The sequence below is a fragment of the Carcharhinus amblyrhynchos genome, chromosome 3 (genome assembly GCF_965287045.1).
Source record: "Carcharhinus amblyrhynchos chromosome 3, sCarAmb.v2.hapA, whole genome shotgun sequence".
Taxonomy (NCBI): Eukaryota; Metazoa; Chordata; class Chondrichthyes; order Carcharhiniformes; family Carcharhinidae; genus Carcharhinus; species Carcharhinus amblyrhynchos.
The window spans coordinates 18089477-18103252 of NC_137326.1; the positions used below are offsets into that span (position 1 = coordinate 18089477).

Sequence of the window (13776 nt, forward strand, 5' to 3'; positions counted from 1 at the left end):
TAAAACATGCTTGAACAAAAATAAGCATGACAATGAAATGAGTGAGATGAATGAATCATGAATGATCATGAATGATCATGAATAAAGCCTTTATAAAATTGCAAAGATAAAATGTACAAATCAGTGTTCCAAGTGCTCTTTATGGAGAAATTTCATAATTCCATTTTAAACAATGAGATAGTACCTACACATTCATCATAATTACAACTTGTTCCTCACAACCCAACAAAAATACAAAAAGTGAGAAAACAGCGTCACCTTCCTTATCAGCCAAGAGCTGATTAGCTGCTGGAGCAGAACAAACAGCATGTACAGGAGACATCTCTGCAGCAAATGCCTTTTTATCAGGAAAATAATTCCTCGCAACCTGAGGGGAAGCACTGTTTTCAGTTTTTAATGATCCAGATGAAATTTTTCTAGGACTAAAAGAGATATGTGTTTTTACACTGACATTTGAAGTGTTAAGACATATATCAGAGATTAATGCATTTGTGAATAGAAATATTGCCAACAATTTGAACTTAATCCAGGATTTATGGTATTCTTTAGCTTAAGCTAGAAAAAGTAACAATGTTAATTTTATTTAGAAGATACAATAAATATTTTCACAAGACATCTGATCAACTTAAAAAAAGAATAGACTGGGAGAAAACAACAGAAAAACAAAACAGTCTCCAATTCATTATTATTTTATTCTAGTCTATATTGTTCAACACATTAAGTTTATTGTCACTCTGAAGGAATTTAAAAACATTAGAACTTGGTACCAGATAAGTTCAATAATCAAAATGTTAATCACACTTCACTCACATGAATTTAACCACTTGTATGAAAAGTAAGGAGATTAAAATAAAAGTACAGTAGTTATAACTCTGCCAAAGTGTCCTAGCCAGAAACAAAATTGGGTAAAAAAAATTTGAGAAAAAATTCAATCCATGAGATTCTTGGCATCCTCAAGAACTAAAAATTCTGAAGGATTATGCAGTCTGTTCAAGAATCTCAGCTGCTCTTTTATTAATGTGCAATTTTTAGTTCCCGGTCACAGGTGAGAGACGTTAAAGGAAAGAATCAGAATAGAGAATGAGTGAAAATGATTTTAAATTTCCTGGCCAAGTTAATGGGAGAGAGCTGAAAACTTATTCACAGGAAAGGACTGAAGCAGCATCATTATATGCCACTCAGTTGTCTCCCAGGTACGATGTTTTTTTGTTCAGCCCTTAAAACATTAAAACTTTATTTTTCAGCCTCAGACTGAAGACTGGATAACAGCTATGTGGTTCCACTATTTAAGAAAGGTTGTAGAGATAATGTGGAGCTGCAGCATCGGATTGGGGTAAGCACAATAAGGAGTCTCACATTTGTGCTACCAAATAAACCTGTTGGACTTTAACCTGGTGTTGTGAGATTTCTTATTGAAGAGATAAACCAGGGAACTACAGACAGGTCAGTGATTGGGAAACTATTACAGAAACTTCTGAAGGAGAGCAGCTATCTCCACTTGGAGAGGCAAAGCTTGATGAGGGATAGTGAGCATGGCTTCGTCAGAGGGAGGGCATGCCTAACAAATTTGATTGAATTTTTTAAGGAGCTGACTGATGAGAGTAGTGCAGTCGATGTAGTTTATATGGGTTTCAGCAAAGCCTTTGACAAAGTCTCACATAGGAGACTTATAAAGAAGATAAATTCATATGGGATACAGGGAATTTGATAAAGTGGATTCAAAATTGGCTCAGTTGTAGAATACAGCGGGTGACAACAGAAGGCTGCTTTATTGACTAGAAGCCAGCATCCAGTGGCAAATCACAGAGATCTGTGTTGAGTCCCCTGTTATTCGTCATTTATATCAATGACATTGATGACTATGAGAGGGGGTAGGATTAATAAATTTGCAGATGACATGAAGATTGGATGGACGATCAACAGTGAGATGGAGTGTTGTGGGCTACAAGAAGATATAGGCAGAATGGTCAAATGGGGAGATAAGTGGCAGATGGACTTTATCTCTGAAAAGTGTAAGGCGATACACTTTGGAAGGAGTGATTTGACAAAAACGTACTCAATGAATGGTAGGACATCAAGAAGTTCTGTGGAACAAAGGGACCTTGGCCACAGATCTCTGAAGGCAGAAGGGCATGCTAGTAGGGTGGTGAAAAAGGCAGATGGGGCATTTGCCTTTATCAATCAAGACATAGATTACAAAAGCAGGGAAGTCATGGTGGAGTTGCACAGAACTTTGGTGAGACACAGCTGGAGTATTGTGTGCAGTTCTGGTTATTGTTATTGGAATTGCATGATTGCACTGGAGAGGGTGCAAAGGAAATTCCCCAGGATGCTGCCTGGGATGGAACATTTAAGTTAAGAAGAGAGATTGCGTAAGCTTGGGTCATTTTTGTTGCAGCGGAGAAGATGGAAGGGCAACCTAATTGAGGTGTACAAAATTATGAGAGACATGGGCTGAATGGAGAAGGAGCAGCTGTTCTCTTTAGTTGAAGGGTCAGTCACAAGGAGACATAGATTCAAGGTGAGGGGCAGGAGGTTTGGGGGATGTGAGGAAAAACTTTTTTACCCAGAGGTGGTGATGGTCTAGAATGCACTGCCTGTGGGGGTGGTTGAGGTGGTTGCCTCACAATATACAGTAGTGATTTGGAGGGAGGAACTGAGGGAACTGTTACTAAGTTTGCAGATGATACAAGGATGTGTAGAGGGACAGGTAGTATTGAAGAAGCAGGGGGGTTGCAGAAGGATATGGACAGGTTAGGAGGGTGGGCAAAGAAATGGCAGATGGAATACAATGTGGAAAAGTGTGAGGTTATGCACTTTGGAAGGAGGAATGGAGGCATAGACTATTTTCTAAATGGAAAATGCTTAGAAAATCAGAAACACAAAGGAACTTAGGAGTCATTGTTCAAGATTCTCTTAAGGTTAACATGCAGGTTCAGTTGGCAGTTAGGAAGGCAAATGCAACACTAGCATTCACGTCGAGAGGGCTAGAATGCAACAGCAGAGATGTACTTCTGAGGCTGTATAAGGTTCTGGTCAGATCCCATTTGGAGTATTACGGGCAGTTGTGGGCCCCACATCTAAGGGGGGGATGTGCTGGCCTTGGAAAGGGTTCAGAGATGGTTGACAAGAATGATCCCTGGAACGAAGAGCTTTCATAAGAACATAAGAACATAAGAAATAGGAGCAGGAGTAGGCCATCTGGCCCTTCGAGCCTGCCCCGCCATTCAATAAGATCATGGCTGATCTGTCGTGGCTCAGTTCCACTTTCCCGCCCTCTCCCCATAACCCTTAATCCCCTCTCTTATCAAAAACCCATCAACCCGCTTCTTAAAAATATTTAGCGAGGCAGCCTCCACCACTTCAACGGGCAGAGAATTCCAGAGATTCACCACCCTTTGAGTGAAGAAGTTCCTCCTCAACTCCGTTCTGAACCGCCCCCCCTTTATCTTGAGGCTGTGCCCCCTAGTCCTACTGTCTTTTTTGAGCGGGAAGAGTCTTTCCACCTCTATCCTATCCATCCCATTCATCATCTTATACGTCTCAATGAGATCTCCCCTCATTCTTCTAAACTCTAACGAGTACAAGCCTAGTTTATTCAGCCTCTCCTCATAGCTCAACCCCCTCAACTCCGGTATCAGCCTAGTAAACCTCCTCTGCACTCCCTCCAAGGCCAAAATATCCTTGCGCAGGTGCGGCGCCCAAAACTGCACACAGTACTCCAGCTGCGGCCTCACCAATGCCCTATACAGCTGCAGCAAGACCTCCCTACTTTTATATTCAATCCCCCTCGCTATGAAGGCCAGCATCCCATTCGCCTTCCTGACCACCTGCTGCACCTGCAGGCTGGGTTTTTGCGACTCATGCACAAGGACCCCGAGGTCCCTCTGCACCGTCGCCTGCTGCAGTTTTTCGCCCCGTAAGTAATAGTCCTTCCTACCATTCTTCCTACCAAAGTGGACCACCTCACACTTGCCAACATTAAATTCCATTTGCCATTTCCTGGCCCATTCGCCCAGCCTATCTAGATCCTTCTGCAGACTCTCCACACCCTCCGCACAATTTGCCTTTCCCCCAATCTTGGTGTCATCAGCAAATTTCGACACCCTACACTCGGTTCCCTCCTCCAGATCATCTATATAAATGGTAAATAGCTGAGGCCCCAGCACCGACCCCTGGGGCACCCCACTAGTCACCAACCGCCAATCCGAATAGCACCCATTCACCCCCACTCTCTGCCTCCTATTTGACAACCAATCCTCTATCCACGCTAACACCCTACCCCCAACTCCATGTCCTCTGACCTTCTGCAGTAACCTCTTGTGAGGTACCTTATCAAACGCCTTCTGAAAATCCAGAAAGACCACATCCACCGGCTCTCCTCTATCCACCGCCCTAGACACATCCTCATAGAACTCCAGTAAATTTGTCAGACACGACTTCCCTTTAATGAAACCGTGTTGCGTCTGCCCTATCAAGCAATTCCCTTCAAGATGCCTCGGAACGGTTGAGTCTGTGCTCATTGGAATTTAGAAGGATGAGGGGGGGATCTTATTGAAACTTACAGGATATTGTGAGGCCTGGATAGAGTGAATGTTTCCACAAATAAGAAAAACTAGAACGAGAGGGCACAACCTCAGGCTAAAGGGACGATCCTTTAAAACAGAGACGAAGAGGAATTTCTTCAGCCAGAGTGTGGAACTCTTCGCCACAGAAGGCTGTGGAGGCTAGGTCACTGAGACAGAGATGGATAGGCTCTTGATTAATAAGGGGGTCAGGGGTTATGGGGAAAAGGCAGGAGAATGGGGATGAGAAAAATATCAACCATAATTGAATGGCGGAGCAGACTCCATGGGCCAAGAGGCCTAATTCTTCTCCTATGTCTAATGGTCTTGCCTCATATCCTTTAAAAAGTATCTAGCTGATCATCACATCATAACATTCAGGGCTATGGGCCAAGCATTGGCAGATGGGATTAGGTGGGAGTTCAGGTGTTTCTAATATGTTGGTGTGGACTCGATGGGCCAGAGGGCCTCTACTGTGCTGTATGGTTCTATGAATCTAAGTGATGCATCTCCAGCCTAAATATACAACTGTCACATACAAATTGCCCTTTTGCGCAAGGATCAAGGTTTCCAAACTCTATAATTTCACAGAATATATACTCCTTAACAACCAGATTTAAATAATAATTCTGGAACTATTTTACCTGAAAAAAAAGCGTTATATTAGTCATTCTTAATGGACAAATCAGTCTGTAAAAGTGGTACAATCCAGTTAACTGTTGATTTCAATCCCCATTCTCTGCCATTGAACACGATTTGTAGATATTAAGTAAACAAGTTTAGAGGAAATGTTGAGATATCTTTATCAACTAACCAAATAATTGGTTATTTTGAGTGTTCCTCTGTACTAAGAATTATTTTACTATCAAGTGCTGCTTTTCAAGACAAGTTTAGAACTCTCACATACCTGATTTTAGCAATATTTGGGGCAGCAGGCTTGGCCATTCTTTCACAGTTTTTAAGTTTTGTACGCAGCTCATTCATCTCTGCTTCTTTAAACTGCAGTTCGGACTGCAGTGACTGTACCTGAAATTCATGAAAGCAACTAAAGGTTAGCTGAAATATATTTCACCCAGGGAAAAAAAGTTAGTTAAAATAAATGTGTAGTGAATTAATTTGAAAATTAACATGGTGGCATGGGCTTCAGACAAAAACTTGTCTTTGTAAAACTGAAGTCATAAAAAACTTTTCTGCTGAGTTAGCTCATTTCAAAAGGAACCACAGTGCTTCAGGAATCCCTGGGCTAGGGAATTAAAATCAAGCTGGACTGGGCAGGTGGGATAAAAAGGTAGGAATCCCTTCTGGTATCCTGAAGGTGCATATGTTGATATTCGGGTGGATGAAAACAACTTACGACTCAACACTAATAGTCTCAATGGTCAGGTATCCTGTTGATATCCACCGCCTTAATTTGCACCTGAAGAATGACAACATTGGCCAGGGGTTCCTTGCACAAGCTTTAATGTTGATAGGATTAAATGAAGAGGGGTGGAAGACTGTGTTGAGTACAAATGCCAACATGGACAGAATCACCTGTTTCCATGCAACAGACCCAAGATAACTCGAGGAAAGTTCCAATTTCAGGCAAGCAATGAATGAAGGACAGGCATTTTCCCATAGACAAGAGGAAAGTGAAATCAATCTGCTGCACTCATCAGGAGTTATAGAATCAGACTAACACAGAACAACAGGTCAGGGCATATTTGCATGTAACTTTCCATGGAATCTTAAAACACTGTAGATCTGCGAAGCAGTTGGCTTGGTGGGCTGTGTTCCAAAATAGAGGTTATGTAAGACAAAATAGAAACTGATCCTTTTTACTCCATGTTCTTATTGGCTTCATACCTTTTTGGAGAGTTCCTTTTCTCTCTGGTTTTGTGCTTCTGTTTTCTCTTTTTCACCAAGTAGATATTGTTTCTTCTGCTGGTCAAATTCATACTCCGAATGCCGTAAAGAATCTCGCAAAACCCGGATTTCACCATTTTTAACCTGTAGTTCTTCTTGTAGTTCATTAAACTGCATTAATAGAATTCATGGTCAATTTCTATAGATTATCATGAAGAATAGTCCAAATTAAATTCAAATATTTCATGTTATTTACAAACGTTCGTTATCTTCATGATTCGAAAATGTGTCAGAACAAGTCAAATTTTCAACAAGCTCAATGGTTCACAAGACTCAGTATAGTATTTACTTATAAATACAGGTACAGGCAAGATTTGTTAAAGTTTACTAATTTTTGAATGTATATAAACGAAGCTGGACACTATCCAGGACAAAACAGCTCACTTGATTGGCACCACATCTACAAACATTCAATCCCTCCACCACCGATGCGCAGTAGCAGCAGTGTGTACTATCTACAAGATGTACTGCAGCAGTTCACTTCCTTATATCCTTAGATAACACCTTCCAAACCCCCCACCACTTCCATCTTGAAGAACAAGGGCAGGAGATGCATGAGAACAACATCACCTGCAAGTTGCCCTTCAAGCCATTCACATCCTGACTTGGAAATATATTGCTGTTCCTTCACAATTGCTGGGTCACAATCCTGGAATTCCCTCCCTAATGACATTGTGGGTCAATCCACAAAAATGGACTGCAGTGATTCAAGAAGACAGCTCACCTCCACCATCTCAAGGATAACTAGGGATGGAATGCTGGCCAGCCAGCAATGCCCATGTCCCATGAATAAATAAAAAAAAATTAAAAACCTTAAATTAGGTACTCTTATGGTACTTTGGTGTATTATCATTTAATGAGGTAGGAGAATGTAGAAGGACTTGTGGCACAATGGTAGTATCCCTGTCTCTGAGCTGGAAGCTCCAAGTTCATGTTCCATGCTAGCACTTGATGACCAAGGAAGTTATATTCACAACATGGCCAAATAGATTTGAGGATCAATTTATAAATACTTCCAACTTATGAATGCATTGAGAGCAGGAGATTCGTGGTCAGCCACGTGACAAACTTGAGCTTTGACCATCACCACCCACAGTCGTAAGCTCCAACATGCATGTAAAAATGTATGTTGCACAGCAATGCGGAGACACTGGGCAGTTGGCAATGGAGCCAGTTAGCTCCATTGACTGGATGACCAGTGTAGATGTTCCGGGGAAACTACCTCTTCTGAGGACCTGCCTTTTTGTCCTTTGGAGGTCCTGGCAGTGGGTCTATCCTGCTTTCAGCAGAGAATTCGAGAGAAAGAAGAAAAAGGGATGAATGCTGAACCTTGCAAGACTGTTATGTTTTAAAATGGCCCCTTTAACCCAATTTGAAGTAGGATGTTCTGTAAATGGGGATCAGCTCAGGAACACACCCATGTGGTCTGACCAGCAGGAGAAACTCAAACAGGAACCCATTAAAATGCCAAGTGACAGTCTTTACATCTTTACAAAGTGTCTCAATGACAAAAGGTCAACAGTCTTTCTTTTAAAAAAAGCAGAGAGGCAAAGATGATCCTGCTGTAGAGATGCAGAGAAGGGCTGTTTTGTGTTAACAACCGAGCAGGATGCTCATCAGAATTTGGCTTCTGTTTGAAAAAAGGGAACAGAACCGTCAGGCTCCTGGAGATTTGAGGCGCGAGGTATGCCTTGCTGGTGAAAATTGGATCCAGAAAACCTAGGCTGAGTAGAATGAGTTTAGGAGAACACTAAGAATTCTAGTCCAACATGACAAAGAGAAGCAAGTCTACTGAAGAGCTGAGAAGTTCTTTGGAACTGTTGTGTAATGCTACATATGTGACAAATTAAGTAAAAAGGGATTGTAAGAAGGAACTCAATTGTGGTAGTTAGTTAATGCTGTATTTTTTTTAGTTTGATGTATTAGCTGCAATTAAGGTAATAATCTGATCAACATTGATGTTACCTTGTTGTTACAGTACAAGTCTTAAAACTGGTCCTTTGGCTATTTCCATCAGGTGCTGGGAAATAGAGGGTCTTTACGGGGACAGAAACACCATGTACAATTCTTCATTTTATTTAGGGAAGACACACAAACGGACAGTCTGCTCATCACAAAAAGAGCCACATTGAAGCTCTTGCATATCTCAAAAAAGTGGCCAATTATGCTAAATCAACAGCTCATCAGACAAAGAAACTGGAATGTCATTCTAACAAGAGTGGGGCAAAATGCAGCAAACATATGGTAGAAACAAAACAGCATATAGGCTTATATTCTTAGGGCGGCACAGTGGCATAGTGGTTAACACTGTTGCCCCACAGCACCAAGGACCCGGGTTTGAATCCCAGCTTGGATCACTGTCAGTGTGGAGTTTGCACATTTTCCCGTGTCTGCGTGGGTTTCCTCCCACAGTCCAAAGATGTGCAGGTTAGGAATGGCCATGCTAAATTATCCGCGTCAGGGGATTTAGCATGGTAGATATGTGGGGTTACGGGAATAGGGTTTGGGTGGAATTGTTGCCAGTGCAGGCTCAATGGGTTGAATGGCCTCCTTCTGCACTGCAGTGATTCTACAATTCTAAGTCCAGCAATCAGTGTATGTAGTGTAATACGTCAGCATTGGGAAATGTTGAGATTCTAAGTTCAAGTCTCACCTGGTGCAGTCAACTATTAATAAAAAGTACAGTGCAAATGCAATGCATTCATTTGCTATTGGAGGATATAAAGTGATAGAAGGAGCCATCAGCACTATCAAGCGACTCTTACTCAGCAATAATCTACTCATGGACGCTCAGTTTGGATTCCACAAGCGTACTCAGCTCCGGAACTAATTACACCTGGGTTCAAACATAAACAAGAGAGCTGTATGCCAGAGGTGAGGTGACAGTGACTGCCCTTGACATCACGAGCCTGATGTGGAGATGCCAGCATTGGATGGGGTAAACACAGTAAGAAGTCCCACAACACCAGTTTAATAAACAAAATAGTGGCAATCTTAAAGTTCACAGACAAAGCACAAAAAGATTTTCTATTATATAGATTTCTTGTCAGCTGTATCAAGTAGCCAAAGGTTGCATTTACAAGAAAATGGAAGAGACACAGAGTATCTTTTCATATGGTTATCAAATCAAACCAAGTTTCAAGAAAAACATACATTTGAAAGGGAACAATTCGGTAAAAGTGGGCATCATCAGCAGGCATTGGTCTTACCAAATTATACCAAAGTTCATGGACAATTTTATAGGGACTCAACAGTTTTCAAGTTATTGAATTCAGAAATAAGACCTCCGATCATAATCTAGCATGAAACCGTATTTAACAATGTTTTGCTCAACATCAATAAAATGAGGTCAGGCTTTTCTTTCTGATGTTTGTATCACTGAGAAAAAAAATCACGCTCATTATTAGAAACACAAGGCCAATCAACAACTGCTTATTGCTTCAAAATATGATGGCACATTAAAATTCCTTTTCTTTCTACCAAAATAACAAAAGGTCTTCTGGAGGCACAAGTGCAGCTTTGTTGGTAAATGGATGACAAACAACCAGAAATCTTATGTAATTGTACCCAGCTCACAACATTATAGAATGTGATGGGATATACAGAAAGCATTACAAAAATGGGAAGTCTCAGGCTACAATCAGGATTGGTCATCCAATAGATATAACAAAGAATCCATGAAAATGCACAAAGTTTCAAACAAATTGCAAAACATATGGACGGCTTGTCTGAAGGCCACATCAAACCTATTGGCCCAAACTCAAGACCGCAACTGTTTAAAGTACATAAAGAACTTATAACAATTGTTAAATATTTATAACATTCCATAACATTAGCTGTACCACCAAGTGACATTTTGTCAGTATAGTAACTTAATGAATCAGTCAATACAAATACAACTCTTGACACAAACAGGTCACCAGCAGTAGCATGTGCAATATAAATAAAGCTAGGAATTGCTTAATAGCAAGTGAAATGTTATTAATCATAGGACCATAAAGATAAATGGTCAATGTGCAAAGACTGGAAGCCAGCAGTCTAATATAAAATAAAAATAGAAAATGCTGGATAAACTCAGCAGCTCTGACAGTATCTGTAGTTAGAGAAACGAAGTCCATACGATCCTGCCACAAACCTGAGAAAACACAGAAATGTAATGAATTATATAGGAGAGAGGGATAGTGTAGAATGGAAGAATTGGTCAGACCAAAGGAGGGATTGACGAAGATGTCATGGACATAAAACAAAGGGGATTTAAATGGAGCCATTCTGCAACAACCTTTTTAGTGCAAAAATAATATGTACACACCTGTTGCCTCAGCTTCTCATGTTGTTCTTTGAGAACCTCAAATCCAAATGAATCAGTATTGTTACTTTGAATGAGACCATTCCCTGTGTGTAAAAATAGAAAAGTCACAATAAAATTGGAATTTACAAAGTTGGGATGCTCACCCCCAAATATGTATAACCACTGGTTATGCTGCAGGCATAATATATTTTCTATCACTTTCTTTCGCCTCCTTCTCAGTATTCCATAGAAAAAAGGATGCTGTCTCTTTCTCAACAACTCTCACCACCTTCCTCATCCAACATTTGCCCCTCCCTTCACACCATCATTTTCCTATTGTTCTTTCCCACAATCTCCACCCAAATTCTTTCTCACTGTTCTCTGTCTCCCTATTGCTTTTCCTTTCTGATCCACATTTCCTCCTCCTCTATCCTGATATGTTTTTACTATCTCATCTTGAAATCACTTCAAATTTATTAACTTACACTTTTTAAAACCTTTTCCATCTTTAGGCAGGAGTGAATTGCCAATGTTGCAAATGGTGCAAGAAATTCCCAAGGCTGACAAGGTGAATTAGAGGATCTGAAAATAACACTTGACCGTTAATTACGTGTATTGATCTGGAACGGAGGGTGGGTTTTTATTGCATTGTTATAGATGAAGAATTCAATATACTATTGGATATTTTGTATTAAGGACCACTTTTATAGGACACAAGATCTTGTCTGGATGATATCCACTCTTGGAAAAGATATATAAAAAGATTTTCCAAAAACGCACCAATTTAGATTCAGCAGGACAAGTTGGTCAGTTGCGAGTTAAAGAGCTTAGTCAAGTTACTGCTGAACTGACCACTCACTGGCGTTCACACAAGGTTTTTGCTTAGTCACGAGTTTCAAGGGGTAGATCTGTGCAACTTGTGTGATCTGAGATATGTGTGAGATAACACCATCAGATGCTTGCCGATTCTTATGTAAAAGAAATATTTGTTTTGCATTGCTTGTTCCAGAACTCAAATGTTTGACAAGGGAAAATCTTACACGTGTATGATAAACCCACTGATTTGCAATTTTCACACTAAATGAACATAATCCTGCAATACAATTCACAGAAATGGTAAAATCAAGAGACGTGCAGCAGTTAATGCAAGAGTAGTACTAACTATAAACAAATTATAAATAGAACTTAAAGATATTGGTTAAAAATTTGGAATTCCATATAATAAATCTGCAATGAATGTGAAATGTTGCAGATGCTGGATTTCTGAAATAAAAACAGGTAACGATGGGCCTTCTAGCTCCATTACTCGTGACTGACTACCAATATTCATGACAAGCCCCACTGACTTCCACAGCTACCTCCACTCCAGCTCCTTACTTCCTACAAGGATTTCATCCCATTCTCCCAGTTTCCCTGCCTCTGTTCTGATGATGCTACCTTCCAAAATGACAATTATAACACATCTTCCTTTTTTCTGAAGTGAGGGATCCTCGCATCTCATCTTCCAATTGAACACTTTACAGCCTTCTAAACATATAATCTCCCCCTCAATGTGAGCAAAACAAAGGAGACTTCAAGAAGCATAAAGGAGAACACAAAATATAAAATATGAATATAAAAGTAGGGAGGTCTTGCTGCAGCTGTATAGGGCATTGGTGAGGCCGCAGCTGGAGTACTGTGTGCAGTTTTGGGCGCCGCACCTGCGCAAAGATATTTTGGCCTTGGAGGGAGTGCAGAGGAGGTTTACTAGGCTGATACCGGAGTTGAGGGGGTTGAGCTATGAGGAGAGGCTGAATAAACTAGGCTTGTACTCGTTAGAGTTTAGAAGAATGAGGGGAGATCTCATTGAGATGTATAAGATGATGAATGGGATGGATAGGATAGAGGTGGAGAGACTCTTCCCGCTCAAAAAAGACAGTAGGACTAGGGGGCACAGCCTCAAGATAAAGGGGGGGCAGTTTAGAACGGAGTTGAGGAGGAACTTCTTCACTCAAAGGGTGGTGAATCTCTGGAATTCTCTGCCCGTTGAAGTGGTGGAGGCTGCCTCGCTAAATATTTTTAAGATGCGGGTTGATGGGTTTTTGATAAGAGAGGGGATTAAGGGTTATGGGGAGAGGGCGGGAAAGTGGAACTGAGCCACGACAGATCAGCCATGATCTTATTGAACGGCGGGGCAGGCTCGAAGGGCTAGATGGCCTACTCCTGCTCCTATTTCTTATGTTCTTATGTTCTTAACACGCCCCTATCTACATCACAGGGGCGAAGTAGAAAGGGTCGAGAGCTTCAAGTTTTTAGGTGTCCAGATCACCAACAACCTATCCTGGTCTCCCCAGCGCCGACACTATAGTTAAGAAAGACCACCAACCCCTCTACTTTTTCAGAAGACTAAGGAACTTTGGCATGTCAGCTATGACTCTCACCAACTTTCACAGATGCACCATAGAAAGCATTCTTTCTGGTTGTATCACAGCTTTGTATGGCTCCTGCTCTGCCTAAGACTGCGAGCAACTACAAAAGGTCGTGAATGTTGCCCAATCCATCATGCAAACCAGCTTCCCATCCATTGACTCTGTCTATATTTCCCACTGCCTCAGCAAAGCAGCCATCATAATCAAGGGCCCCAGGCACCCCGGACATTCTCTCTTTCACCTTCTTCTGTCAAGCAAAAGATACAGAAGTCTGGGGTCACATATCAACCAACTCAAGAACAGCTTCTTCCCCGTTGTCATCAGACTTTTGAATGGATTTACCTTGCATTAAGTTGATCTTTCTCTACACCCTAGCTATGACTGTGACACTAAATTTTGCATTCTCTTGTTTCTTCTCTATGAATGGTATGCTTTGTCTGTATAAGAACATAAGAACATAAGAAATAGGAGCAGGAGTAGGCCATCTAGCCCTTCGAGCCTGCCCCGCCATTCAATAAGATCATGGCTGATCTGTTGTGGCTCAGTTCCACTTTCCCGCCCTCTCCCCATAACCCTTAATCCCCTCTCTTATCAAGAACCCATCAACCCG

General features: G+C 41.2%; 1 protein-coding gene across 2 annotated transcripts in view; it reads right to left on the minus strand.

Annotated features, from left to right (window-relative positions):
• The window catches only part of atrip (ATR interacting protein), a 49822-nt gene that overhangs the window by 30118 nt on the left and 5928 nt on the right, over positions 1–13776 (minus strand). For both annotated transcript variants that reach the window (XM_080181785.1, XM_080181784.1), the window contains 4 exons: positions 10780–10862; positions 6411–6581; positions 5473–5591; positions 259–422 (listed from right to left, as the gene is read on the minus strand). In XM_080181785.1, the coding sequence (XP_080037911.1) occupies positions 259–422; positions 5473–5591; positions 6411–6581; positions 10780–10862 (537 nt within the window). The remainder of the gene's footprint in view (positions 1–258; positions 423–5472; positions 5592–6410; positions 6582–10779; positions 10863–13776) is intronic.